At 33.6% G+C, this 14,965-nt stretch overlaps 1 protein-coding gene across 1 annotated transcript; it reads left to right on the top strand.

Annotated features, from left to right (window-relative positions):
* Positions 1-2,192: 2,192 nt before the first annotated feature.
* On the top strand, positions 2,193-12,430 carry Smp_065890 (hypothetical protein). The gene is made up of 5 exons (XM_018789477.1): positions 2,193-2,412; positions 4,657-4,790; positions 5,483-5,684; positions 10,168-10,210; positions 11,414-12,430. The coding sequence occupies exons 1-5, from the start codon at positions 2,215-2,217 to the stop codon at positions 11,605-11,607; spliced, it is 771 nt and encodes a 256-aa protein (XP_018654916.1). The 5' UTR covers positions 2,193-2,214; the 3' UTR covers positions 11,608-12,430.
* Positions 12,431-14,965: the final 2,535 nt, after the last annotated feature.

Genomic DNA, 14,965 nt, shown 5'->3' with positions numbered 1-14,965 from the left:
AAACCGTGGCCGGCGCTTTCGTCGAACGATGGGTAGCAAATTTCGGTTGCCCTTCAACCATCACTACAGACCGCGGACGCCAGTTCGAATCTGGACTTTTCCGTTGTCTGACCTCACTATTAGGAATCACTTGCTTCCGAACAACCACCTACCACCCACAAGCGAACGGGTTGGTAGAACGTTTTCATCGACAACTAAAAGCTTCATTATCAGCTTCAAACGTTTCACAGTGGACAGATGCTCTTCCACTCGTCTTGCTAGGTATTCGCAATGCAGTGAAAGCTGACATTGGATACACGGGATCTCAACTCGTTTACGGAACGACACTCCGACTCCCAGGAGAATTCGTGGATCCTTCAGCTTCTTCATTGAACATGGATCTAAACTCTTACACGAGTAGGCTTACAAACGCTATGCGTTCAGTTAAACCTGCTCACACTCGACCTCAATCAACTGATGTTTTCGTTCAACCCGAATTACGACATAGTACACACGTCTTCATTCGTCGAGACTCACATCGACGACCTCTCGAATCAGCATACGAAGGACCCTTCAAAGTTCTTCAACGCGAACCTAAGTACTATGTAGTAGATAAGAATGGTACGAACGATAGCATCAGTATCGACCGACTCAAAGCAGCGTACTTAGAAGGAAACCCTAGCTACGTCGATTTTCCTTCGGTACAAGCAAACGACACAGCCACTACACTCGTAGTACCCTACACGACAACCGACACACAACTTGATACTTCGTCAACGTCGATAGATAAACCTAGAACAACGCGTTCTGGAAGACGAGTAAGATTTCCAGAACATCTTAACGAATATTGCACGTAGGACATAAGCTTTATCTTGAATTACCCTTTCATAGTTTATTATAAAAAATTTTTTTAATATGCTCATTTTGTTTATTTGCATAAAAAACAAAACAAAAAAAACAAAACATTTTTATTTTTCTTGAGCGTATATATATATTTTTTTATATATAAAAAAAAACCCAAAAAAAACCTTTTTTTCCGATCGCTTTTACGCTGTTTGTAAGTGTATTAGTTTATTTTTTTCCCGCTCATCTTGTGTCCTTACGCAAGTACGAGTGTATTTTTGACATGCACTCACACGTTTTATTTTTCCTCTTTTCCAGGACGGCTGGAAAGGAACGACGAAGTTTCCCAAGGAACCGAAATTTTCATTGTATTATATTTCTTTATTGCTATGTTGTACATTTTAGTCCCATAGTTTAAGGAAAGACGACCAGACGCTGCTAAACGAAGCAAGCTATCAGAAGAGTGTTTACCAACGACAAACTCGTTGGGTTTAAACTTCTGGCTGGTCACGTCTTAGGGGCATCACTACCTCACTAGGGGGAGTGATCTGTAGCTGTAAATAATTCCCCAAAATCAATAGCTCATTAAGTGTTCGACATTGGATGCTGACCACGTTGTTTAAGTGGATTTGTTTAGCTGAAGGCTTTCGGTCATGCATCCGTACCAGATCACGTCTCAACACGGTGTGGGACACAGCTCCTACGTTTCATTAGCCAGCTTATAGAAAAGGTCCTCGATATATTGGTAACGAATCAAATATATCTTTCCTACCTCTTCTCATCTGACTTCTGATTTCTATCTGATTGGGAACGATCGAACATAGAAGGTGCTACTGGTAGCTAATTGTAAAACTAGAACATCCGTTGCATCCTCAGTCTGAACGAAAGACATTTTGTCACAGTTAGCGTAAAACTTCAGATCATAGGGTACCAACACCCTCAGATGTTTTTCAACTTGAAGTACTTCTAGAAGATAGTCGTCTAAGTTAGATTCGCAATCTGCAACAGGTCGCCGATGGACTACTTTACACTTTGAGGTGTTGAAAGTAGGTCCGTTGTTGTCCGCCCAACTCTGAAGTCGAATTAGGTCCTTGAGAAGTCGCAGCCTATCATCTTGGTTGCGAACCTCTCTCTAGAGTTTCTAATCACCAACAAAAAGTAACAAATCAGTCGATATATGCTGATGAAGTTCACTAATATAAATTAAGAATGAATTGCAACTTCTTTTTTGAGCTAGATGTAAGCAACAAAGTACGGAGACTTCATATTAGAGGCCTAAAATTTTGGACGGCTTTTTATATAAATACTTATTTAATGCTTAATACTTTACTGGTTAATATTGAAACCCTACGAAGTGTTGCGGTATCAAAGAATTAATGTGTTACGTCAAGGATGTCTGTTGATGAACACGAAGTGGACTTGTTAGACTTATCAAGTCCTGACGTTAAACCGTCGAATTCGTCAAATAATTTGGTCCAAAAGCCTTCCAATGTCGTAGAAAATGGATGTAAACCAAAGCATGAAAGCGATCCTACTCTTTCAGTGTCACCTATCAAAGAACAGTTATTATTACAATTAGATGTCACCCAGGTGAGTCATTGTCTATTTATTTGTTTGATATCAGGCTCGAAAGTGTTTGTGTAACCTATAGATTCTCAAACTAGCCAAAGCTAATAGGCTCATAGCCTCCGGGATCAGTAACGTTTCAATCAAACATACTAAGCCAATGTGAGGTAGGCTCCGAGCATCTTTTGTATGCGGTGGAACTTAAACGGTTACACATCTTATGGAACCACTTTTTACACTCACCACATTGCATTCCTTCCTCCACGGGGAATAAACAATTTGGCTGTCCACATTAATAAGTGCTCACGACTATTGTATTCAGATTAATGTTTAAGACACACTATAAACCCACGTTTCAGAATCAATAAGAAATAAAGTACCACAAGACAAAGTTTAGCAAAATTTCAGACCTTAACCGAAATACTTGAAGTTAAAGTAGACCAAGAATGCTTTTTGATGCAACAAGTACACAAAAGCAAAGATAATCACAAGTACTAAACCACTGATCTCTCTTGAAGCACGCACTGAAGTCAGTTTTTTCATTATAAGCGTTCATAGAAAATCTTAATAACACTCCTATCAGTAAATACTCAACAGCCAAATGCTCGGTACAAAGACCCGAAACTCGCTTTGGGTCAGTCAATCCTAACGTAGAGCCTGGCTTTCAGTTCGTTTTATGAATATTCCTTAACTGTGTTGCCAAAAGTTTAAAATTGTTAGTCGAAGTATATGATATTCAGGCACCCAAGCCACCCTGTAAAGAGTTTATATATGACCACTTGTTGTACGATCAAAAAGGAGTGTTTTAAGCAATCATCTCTTGTAATAATAACAATTCGTACCGCTAGCTACCAAATTATTTCCTACATTCCACCCGCAATATTATTCATTCTCAAAGGGTAGGTTGGTAATAGCTTTAAATTAAATTCTGCGAACTTCCAAACTACTTTAGCCCCAGATTGAACCGGAATATTCCTATTCTTCCGTTGGTGTTTGTTATTCGGCTGAAATACCTGATGCATGGAAGTAAATAACTCACGTAATTTGCAATGATTGTGCCTATAATGTGTACTTCATACAGTTCTGCGGAAACCTTTTATTTATGTCATTACGTGTCGGGTGGTTGAAGTTAGCCAGCAGAAAACTTGTACTTGTAATCTTGGGGGTCTAGATAAGGATATAATTATGTGTCTTCATTTATTAAATAAACTAACCTTCAAACTAGTGGTTATAATCTGGGGCCTAAAGCCCCTTATTTGTTTCATTTTACTTGTCTTAGGGGTAGTGTTCATCGTCATAACACATATATCGAATTTTACTCATCGGAAGTAGATTGGTTCCATCACAGACTTCACAGTGGTCGAGACATGTTTGCAGCACGAAGATTTACTTTTTCATTGAATTCTATTTACAAATTTTGCTTTCCTGTAGTTTTTAACATAATATAGTAAACCACATATTTTGAAGCTAGTGTTACTTCACCAACTGAGATACTCCATACCACTCTACCACTAGACAGAATACAACAAGTACTCTGCTTTTTATGTCTGTAATTGGACTTCCATAGTTATATGTGACCTCATGAAGTGTTATTATTTTAGCCTACGGCACCAAATAATACATGTATTTTGAAAATTTGGAGAAAATCCATAACCCCTCACTATCTTCAGCAGTCCTAAGCAATACCTTAAATAATGCCGTTTCTAGTGTAACTTTGGCGATTGAAGCTCCTGGTTTTGTTTACTGTTTTTCATTCCTCCTTATTTACACTGGTCTTAGTGAAATAACACTAAGTGTTATTCCAGTCTCGATATACGAAGTTTAGTTGGCACTTTGCAAATGAAATTATTTCAAGATATCTCCGTACTTACTGAAAACTGAAAGTACTGTAATCCTGTTCAGTATTCTCTGCTGTATTGTGGTAGCGAGAAGTGTTAAGAATGAACTTCATTTGTATGTTGCTTCCTGCATTTAGAACACTGTATAAAGCAATATATTCTTATGGTTTAGCATAGTTTTTTGCGAGATATAAGTTTTCTCATGTAATTATAAATTTTAGTGAAACTTGATAGAATTCTAATGAACTCATAACTTTTTGATCGATAATCTTATCCAGAAACCGCAGCCACATCTGTACCCTCTATGAAGGAAAGGTAAAAACGTTGATGCTAATTTATGCGGTTGTCAGTTTTGTTAACTAAATTCGCTTCTAAATAGCTGGTTCAGCTCACTGTCAAACTAAGTTTTTTTCATTTTCACTTGTTTTAGGCTCGTCTTGTTAGAAATTATGGTTTACTCCCTATGAATCTTTACTGTCGAATTCGCATTGGAGATGCCATCTTCGAGACTCAGACTGCACTTTCATCTGGCAAACATCCTTTTTGGAATGAAACCTTCCAATGGTAAGTTTTATTTGTTAGTCTATAATTACTGCTATCAAAACAGGGCCAGTGTTCAGACATTTCCACTTTTATAAAACTAAATTCTGTTATCCATTGATGGAAATTCTTAAACAATAAATCAGATTTTATCAGTTAGATTTTGAAAAAGTATAAAAGTATCATTTCAAGTAAATAGGATTTGTTATGTACAAAGTCTTTCAACTTCCTCATATTCAATTAGTATTTAATACAACTAAGTTTATATAAGGCAACCGACAATATTCGAACTATACCTTTCAGTCTACTTTTATTTGGTCTGTTGTATTATAACAAGTTTGGTCGTAAAAAATGAATTTTTCAGTCATCGTACAAAATATAAATTTACACTTGTCGAATTAATATTTTATTCACCAATCGTATAATGAACATGCTAAAACTAAAGAGTTCTAAAGGCTTCTAATCTATGTAAATGCATTAATTTCATATTAAACTGGATTCGTTTTCTCTTTTCAAATTGAAAATTATTTATTCTGTCATAATTATTTTTGTTTTAATTAAATTCTGATGAGCTTTTATTCATTGTTCTAAATGAAAGAATTTATCTTTGTCAATAGTTATGTATGAGATAATATTCTGGTAATAGGTATCTTCATGTACTAAATTGTGTTTATATATTCTTTTTAATTCGTTTATTTTTATTTTATTAAATTTAGTTGGTTACATAGTGCTGTTGACAGATTAACAGTAGAAGTGTTTTCAGAAAATGTCTTATTTTCCGATTCACAAGTTGCTAATGCTGTGATAATTTTCCCTCCATCTTTATTTGATGGTGTTGCTTTAAATCAATGGTATTCGCTCAGTGGAAAACAAGGAAAAGATTTAGAAGGTTCAATTAATCTGGTTTTCCGTTGTCGAGTAAGCAAACTAAACTTATTATTAACTGTAATTTTCATTTACACTAATCAACATGATTGTCGTTTATTTAGTCGTTAAAATTAGGAAACTGATTTCTAACAAGTAGTTAACAAAAAAATAAGTGGTTTTTTGGTGCAAATCTATTCAACTACCAATTTCGTCTTCCTTTTTTATCAACTATAAACTGGCGTATATCTGTTTTTTGTTACCAGTTCATATATACTTGCAAAACAAGTATGTGAAAAAATAAGGTGTGTACACGCACTCAATTTAATATGCATATCATAAAAAATTTTGAACTATGGGTCATTTATTTCCTTTCCAATGCAACTGCTTTCAAATTCATCGTTAGACAAAAACTTATGTCTCTTTGATTCGCTAATTAGCGAGAAACTTCAACTTGGCTTACTTATTCATAAAGAATCCATTACCAGTTTGGCACGAACATGGTATTTTTCTTCTGGTTCACTCCTCATCATTCTTCAGTTCTTCAACCTCCACTCTTTCCCCTTCTATTCTGAAGGTGGTTTTTGTTATGAATTTATGCCCGGCTTTTGTCACGTGATTTATTCACCAATCGAAATACGACTTATCCAATCTTAGCACTGTGCCAAACCAATGACGTTCGACCGGTATGAGCAGCCTAGTGTCCTTATTGTCGCTTTATCCACCTAGCCCTTCCAGTTGAGTCCAGAACACCAATAACAGCTTCACCGTACGAATCATTTATTTCAAGTATACTTGGTTTATATACCAGCCAAACAGATTGCATCATACCATAAAATAGAAAATAACATTTCAACAAGACCAAGTCAAATATGGCTATGAATGTGGGAGATAGTAATCAATAAACTGAATATAATTTGAGAACAGTAAATCGTATAATGATAGTTTATAGGTCGAAATAAAGCTTATAGTAAGATGAATATAGATGTATACATTCTAATCACTAAATAGTTATACAATAGGAATACATATATAGAATGATAGTCACTAGGATATAACAGTTTTATGCTTCAATAACGTTTCATTTATGATCAATTTACCTACTGATTAGAACTGATCTACATAATACAGGATCTGGTCCAATCATTTATCTACTCCAGTTGCCACAATTCACGACAACATAATTGAAAATCAATAAAATGATTTATGGTTTAGGGACAAAAGATGGGAAGCCTATGTTGGTTCTTAGTTTACTCACTTTTCGTGAAGTGGCTCAAGATTCTTAAATAGCATCTCTTTTAATATTACTCGCATTATCAATAATATTATCATGTTTCACTTACTAAAATTTCTAGAGCTCTCTATTCGTCTGCTTATAACCTGATAGCTTTTGGCGATTACCAACATTGATTCTGACATCTTTTTATTCATCTCTGTTTATCAAACCTCACTTAAGTGCTCAACACCTTAAGGTGGTTAAAAGACAGCGTTTAACCATAATCATCTGCTTGTGTATATTAGTTGTTGATGTGAGTATCTCTTAACATAAGCTTCTTTTTTCCCAAAGTACTGAGCTTATTTGTACGGTAATGTTTGTTATTTGTTTACTTTGGCTTTCTAGTAATACTAAGTCTGGTTATTTTTAGTGTATTCACCATATTGACTTATGGTTTTGTTTATGAAAAAATAAAAATGAAAGACCGATAATTTATGTGACTTGTCTCTTTACTGATGCATAAAATGAAGTTTCTAAGGTCGATTTGTATGTATATATGTTTGTGTACACGAATATAGCATATTAGTTGCATATTTATTAACAGCATGTGCTTTTCATTTTCTTTTTTGTAATACAACTTTATTGATTCATCCAAACTACTGCTATGATCTTATTATTGCTCACTCACAATTGTAAACTAGCACTTACACAAATGATTATCTACTTTTATTGATTTGCGAAATTTCTCTTAATAGAGTTGTGACTCACGAGTTCTGATATCATAAAGTTAGTAATTGCTGTGCGGATGAGTGTGATTTTCCTGGCCGAGGTTTGTGAGCTATCAAAAACTAATGTTTGAAAAATTCACATGATTATGGCTAAAAATTAGTCTTCATTTAAATCTTAAACATCATAGAATCAAAGTGTTTGCTGAATTCACTATTTAAGGTAAGCATAACAGAACCAGAAATTCTACCGTGATTTTTGAAGACAAACTGCTTAGATAAATCTCATCTGATTGGTAGTTTCACATCCTTGCTTTAAGGGAGATATATTGTCTACTACTGAGTCACATAAATTATTGAAAACCAGTCACGACAATCCGGTTAGTTAGTTCAAAGTGGCTTAATACCCAACAATCATTTCTCTTGTTTAAGTTTGATTTTACTAGCGGTACACTTAAAGTTTCTATTTTAGAGGTAAACTTCATTTAGCTTAGTCACTCTCAACTCCAACTGTGGATCCTCCAAACACCTGCTCTAATTTTATCCACTACTGATCTACTTGAATACCAGGCCAGTTTCTGCTTGAATTAAATAGTTTTACTTTTTGAATTGGATCAGTTTAAATAGAACCCTTCAGAAAATCGTCCTTTACCAAACATGATTACCTCTTGTCAAAATATTTTCGATGTAATCATCCAGTATTGCTGACTGTCGTGTGCAATTTTCATTTATTCCCTTCACTCATGAATGCAAAGCCTAATTATCCTATGATTATTCAAGTTTTTCCCTGTTAACCGATCAGCTTCTTTTACTCTCTTTTCAGTACTTGGGATTTTTACTTTTTCTGTGACTATAATATGTGACAACTTTGTTTTTATGCAAGAGGTTTTATTACGCCTTACTCACTTGACTCCGGTTCTTTTTGGTGACTTGTTTAAATTTTCCTCCATTAATTTCTTATCAATAACCGAGTGGTATTGTTAGCAATCACAAGTATCAGGTTTGTGGTTCACAGCATATATCTCAGGTCTATATGTAGTTTCACCAAATACTAGTGACTCAATATAAGTTGTCAAGTTTTTTTTATTTTGTTTTGTAATGGGAAGAAGGCTTTATGTTAGAAAAACACCAACCCTATGTTTAAAGTTTGGTAGTACAATAACGTTCACCGGATAATATTATTCGTTTGTCCCATTATGACTTATTTCCAAAGAAAAGGTGAAGGAAAATCCATAGAAAGTAATAAGAAGTTAAAGATTCCCATTGTGAAAATCAGAACAACACATGTAAGCGAACAATTGTTTTCAATTAGATCGTCATCAGGCTTTACTCTAATATGCATGAATATTTATACGAAAATGTTGAACCAATCAAGACAATTTGAATCAATAATCACACTGAAATAGATTACGTCACTGCACGTAATAGGTAGAAGTACAAGTTGATAGTGGAAAGAAAGGTGTACTGATAGTAGTAAGAACAATAAATTACGATAACAAAAGTCTTATCAATAGTTAAACATTGGAAATAGAAGGTCAAACGTGGGATAAGACTTAGAATAATCATTACAAAACATTAAGATCTTTACGTAATAAGAAGTGCGTAAATAATTAGTGAAGAATACAAACGGAAAGAGGCGGAAAATTACAAACACATAACAGATGTAAAAATTATGCTTTTATAGTAATAATGATTTTATAGTTGAATTCATGGGTCAATTGAAGCTAGGCCACCATGAAAAACCTGGAAGCACTGGACGACCGTTTCGTCCTATTGTGGGACTCCTCAGCAGTGCGCACCCACGATTTCGTGGATTAGTTGAAGTTAGACATTAACACCGTTGGATGCAGGCTAAGTGGTCTAGAGGTTAAGTGCTCGCACACGACGCTGATAGGTCCTGGGTTCGAATCTCGTTCGGAGGGATCGTAATTGAAGGCAATTGTTCGCTTACATGTTGTTGTAATAAGAGGTGTTAAAGAATGCAGTTTGAATACAAATACGTCTAAAGGTGAGTTTATATTCACAGTGTGAATAATAGTAATTCGAATAGGATAAGGACTGAATTAATGGACCTAAAAATACGGCTGACTAATATTTATCAAAATATAAATGTAGGTGAACATATATTCTCCTTCTTTTCTTTTCCGAACATTGGGATTCCTTCTGGTACAAGCGAAAAGTGAGAAGTCCAACTAAATACATATTTAGGTCCCTCAATTCATTCAAATATATATATGGAAGCACTAACCTAGTGTATATTTCCAGATTCTTATCTGTAGACTACCTATTGTGTGGCGCATATGTATCCGGTGCCCTTTGTACCAATATATATGTGATTAAATAAATAAATAAAGACTACCTATTGAAAAATATTGTTTACTTCAAGGGCTTCGTCTGTCATCATTAGTTACTGATCAGTTTAGTCCAGGATATTAACAACAGAAAAAATCCAAATCTTACTAAATAATACTTTATTGACTTGTTGAGTCTTACCTTAATGTATCACCAATTTTTATTTAAATAGAGTTTGTTATATTCTTCTGATATCAATATAACTGTGACTTTACTTTGTTTCATTTTTTTGTTTTAATTTTAGAAAGTACCAGTAAACCTTCCGGTTTTACAGTCCAGTCCATTATGTGAGTGTAACTGCTTTAGTTCCGTTTGTCTGTCTGCTTTTTCTTATCGTATAGATCAATAGTTCAGTGGTTTTCATGTTCTACTATCAATCATTTGCTTTACATTGATTACACTTCCACCGACTTGGACGACTATGCATAACAATTAGACTGCTTTGGGCATGATGTATAGTTCTTATTTTCGGTTAGGATTATACCCTGGTTTATGCTTGTGGAACACATTAAGTACATATCTTTCTACGTACTTTACATTCATCCACTACTTCTCGTATTTGCCCAAATGCTTTTTCGCGCATACCGATCCCTTTTTCAGATAAGAGTAAATGGATCTTTATTTTTAAAATTCACTAAATTATTTTAACATGAATTAAACTTACTTTAGAATTTATATCCCTAATAGAGGTAAACAAAGGAAGTACTCACATCATCTTTAATGGATTATAGAATCAATCTTCAAAGACGATCGATAACAGCTGTAGGATTATTACGATGTAACTGTGTAATGTCCTCGAGTCAACAGTGTAAATGAATGTCTCATAAACTATTTAGATGAATTACAATAATAACGACATTTTTAATAATAAATGTAGAAGTGAATAGTCACTCAAGTACATTTATCAAACTTTAGCATACATTTACACGAGTATGTGTTTTCATGTATTGTGGTTGTCAATCTTAAACCTAGTAAACATGTACACTAGTCCAAGTTCCTAAACAGCATATCAACACAGCCAAAGAGAGAGAAATGACTGGATGAAAATCAAGACGGTCGAATTGGTAGCTGTATCAATAATGGTAAACAAAAATATCTATATTTAAAGAATATGTTTCACAAAAATAATCAGCAAATAAAAAGTAGTAACATAAAAACTAATGATCTGGAGTAGAACAAGAAATAAATGGACATGTCCCACTGTTACCTATTTTATGCCATTTCAGTTAAGATCTACACTCATAGGTTACGTTTATCTCGTATATCCAAACCAAGCAGTCTAGTCCTCCTATTCAGATAAAAATCAACAAAAAATATTTCTAGTAATAAATCAACTGCAACATTCTAGAAGAGTTAATTTAAGGCGTTGAAATTCCTAGTTGGAGACTAGCTTAAGACTCTTTCTGAACTCAGAATCAATAGTTAAATATCTTTTAACATAAAATCACACTTCCCTCATTAATTATTCACATTTGATACCTTTTTTATAGATTGTCAACCGAGATTAGGTGAAATCGGTGGTATGAACGTATTACCTAAACCAATATCTGCTGAAGATGTTCAATCTATACATGAAATTTTCCCATCTGTTGAAGATGATACAATTCAATCACTTTTAACAACACATCATGGAAATCGAGAAATTGTTATCAATGAACTACTTCGTATGACATCAGAAACTTAAAACTGTAAAATGTGATTACCATCATTGTATTTTCATTCTACGTTCTTTTTTGTTGCTATTGTTGTTTTTATTTGAACAAATTTTATTGTCCATAAATCCTTTCTCTCCCTGAGAAATTTTCCACATTTTATTTTATTTACTTATTGTTGCTTGTTTTCTCCATAGAGTTACATTATGTATCTTCAAATTGTTATAACGCATTGTCTTCTCTAAGATGTAGCTATCAAGATTATCTCAATCCTATAATTGTGATGTTTACTAAGTGTACTTGTGTTTTTGTGTCTTACCTTCATGTTTTTATTCATTGATTTCTACCTTTTCTACTAATTTGTTTTCTTTCTCAAGCATATCCTATTTTTGTGTTTCATTACATTTGTTCTATAGCCTAAATACTTTATTACTTTACTGACTGTGGTTATGCATGTGTTCCTGTCGTTGTTATTCCGAGGCGTTTGCCTTCTACAAATGATGATTATATAATCTATATATGTTAAATATATATAGATATGATATATATATATATATGCTCTTGTTTTCAGGATTTTATCTGAACAGTTTCAGTTCTTTATTGTTATACAACTACCGACCATTGTTTTATATGTTTGTTTGAGCTAAACAATCGTTAGATTTTCTGTAGTAATAATGTGACTGCCAAATATGTTTTTTTTGTTTTTGTGCAAAGACATACATATAGTTATCATCATTACGAGCTATTATGGTTGGTCATTCAATAACTGATTCTACCTGTACCATCTCTTAAGTTTTACATTGTTGTTTGAGCTGAAGATTGATTAATTAATAATAACCCATTTTACCACCAATAGTCATTACATTTTGTTCATGTTTTGTTTAGCATATACGTCGCTTTCTTTTTTGATTCTTTAGAAAAGTGGCGAAACGTCAGCAATGTATTTCTCTACTCACCAGAATATTTTACGAATCACATATTGTAAAGAAAGGATGCAAATACTTATTTTGTTTAGGATTATGTTAGAGAGTTTAAGAAGGTTTTTCAATCACATTTGTTTCAGCTGGAGAATCATTAAAAATCAAGTGACGCTAAACAAATGTTTTTCTCCCCTTTAGTGACTCGCAGGAAGTACATACTCCAACAAATATGCTCTCGATCCCATGTATGGTTGTAGCAATAAAACCTCTTAAGATTGTGAAAGTTGAAATTGTTGTCCAGTGCTCTGTATTGATCAGTTCCTCACCAACTGATGGAAACCTACTCACTTGACACCAATAGTTTAAATATTTAGGTGTTTCAGTAGTTTTCGCTAAGTTACGTAAAAGACTAATTTGTAGTGTTTCTTTTAAAAAACCAAATATATAGAGATTCTATAACTCATCATTTATTTATATTTAAAAAATGACCTTTATAACTATGTTTAATCCTAATAGCTTTGTGACATGTTAAACTCATAGTTAACAGATTTATTCGATTTTAGACGACAAAAAAAACAATGTAGTGCGTTTAGTCTTCATCTAATTAAGATTACTGAACTTTGTGTATAAATCAAAGTTGATACAAGTGTATACACAAAATCTCTAATTGGTGTCGGATGATACAACTTTTAATTATCAAAAAGCGATATGATTACGACTAAGCGATAAAATTAGTAAATCAAGCTTTTTGAATATCTTTTTAATTTGTACGTGGTGTTAATATATGTGAAGAAACTTGCTATTATTAAACGTGTAAGTAATAATAAGTTAATTGTTATTTCCAATCAATAAATGATCATTAGAGCATACTACAATTCCATCGTACAATATTACGAAAACGTATAACTTCTCGAACTCCAGAGCTCACCATATTTGATGTATAAGCCAAAAATATAGTACATTGTGATCAACTTGAATAACGAACTGATCTTAGCCAGACGTTAACACCGTTAAATCCCAGTTAAGTAGTCTAGAGGTTAAGCTCTTGCACTTGAGACCGAAAGGTCCTGGACTCGATTCTTTCTCATGAGATTGTGAGTGCGCGGTGCTTAGTAGTGCCATATTAGGGAAAAAGGTTGTCCAGTGCTTCCACGTTTTTAGTGGTGGTCTAACATCAGTCGATTCCTGATCTCAATCAGAAACTTAACAATCTCCATATTCCCATACCGATAATACTGTAATACTCTGTGATTTTGAAACGTGATCTATTAGGGTAGAAGATATACGTATACTGAAAGTTTTTGACCCTATTTTTCTCTGATTTACTACTTGCGTTTTGTGGAACTACCTAGTCACCGATGTTAATGCTAGAGATGGGGTACCGTTCGAAGATAGCAAATCGGTTGTAAATCTTCATCGACTGAGGTGGTTAGGTCATGTATCAAGTACACCTTGCCACCGCTTAGGTCGGAATAGTAGGAGTAAGTTGGAAGAAAGCTTCAGGTGACCGAACCAGTAATTTAGAGGAGGCCACTTGTCATACCCTTTTCTGAATCCATTTTGTTTTAAATTAAAATAGCGTGATAATGAATGTAATTGAATTACTAAATGATAGTGTTTAGCGTATGTAAAACTTAGTTTTTTTTAAAGATTAGATTACTTTTATTTGGTCCGTTTTTGTATTTTATATTATGAAAAAGTCTAAAAATAATTGACGCTACCAAATTTCAAGTCGTATTTATTTTATTGTACTCAATAACCGAAAAAATTGTTTCGAGGGAAAGAAAGAACGTTTAATAGGTAATTTCACAAACTACTTTTAATGCTCAATCATACCATTACTGATATAGTCAGTTTAAACACATAAGTCGCCTTGAAATGATGACTTAAAGATTAAAACAACAGACTTTCAATCACCAAGATCGAATCGCTCTCTACTTACTTCAGATAACGAATGATTGATTAACTGTGAAAATGAATATCACAAAGTGAACAACCCTTAGTTGGTTTACAAAAAGTTTGTCTATTCACAAGGATGATAATAATATATATTTAGGAAATAATTATATAATCCACACCAAGTTATAGATAGGTATAATCAGGTTGATACAAAATGAAAATAACACGAAACATAAATTATTTTAACTGGACATTTATTACCGAGATGTTAATAATATGAAGTACAAGATCCAAAGAAAATGTATATTCAGGAGTGACCGTATTTTAAAGTGAAGTATTATTACCAGACTACAAACCGTAATAATCATTCACCTTGCAATTATAAGGTTGTCTTTCATGAGTAGTGAGTGAATAACGTGAATAAGATAAGAAAGTGGCACAACTACACTGTCATGAATGCTTTGGGATAAAAAAATGTTACATCTACTACTTGAAAGTTACATCCACCAGTGGTACAGTTTAGTGTTAGTTTAATTTGTGTGGAGTAACCGATTTTCTCAAATTGATATAG

Source organism: Schistosoma mansoni, chromosome W, assembly GCF_000237925.1.
Source record: "Schistosoma mansoni strain Puerto Rico chromosome W, complete genome".
Classification (NCBI taxonomy): Eukaryota; Metazoa; Platyhelminthes; class Trematoda; order Strigeidida; family Schistosomatidae; genus Schistosoma; species Schistosoma mansoni.
Note: the sequence above shows the minus strand (reverse complement) of the source record. Positions and strands in the feature narration are given on the sequence as shown.

Coding starts and splice junctions, on each gene's coding strand:
- Smp_065890 (XM_018789477.1), top strand. CDS start 2,215: ATGTCTGTTGATGAACACGAAGTGGACTTGTTAGACTTATCAAGTCCT. Junction 2,413..4,656: donor TACAATTAGATGTCACCCAG/GTGAGTCATTGT, acceptor CACTTGTTTTAG/GCTCGTCTTGTTAGAAATTA. Junction 5,685..10,167: donor ATCTGGTTTTCCGTTGTCGA/GTAAGCAAACTA, acceptor TTTTAATTTTAG/AAAGTACCAGTAAACCTTCC.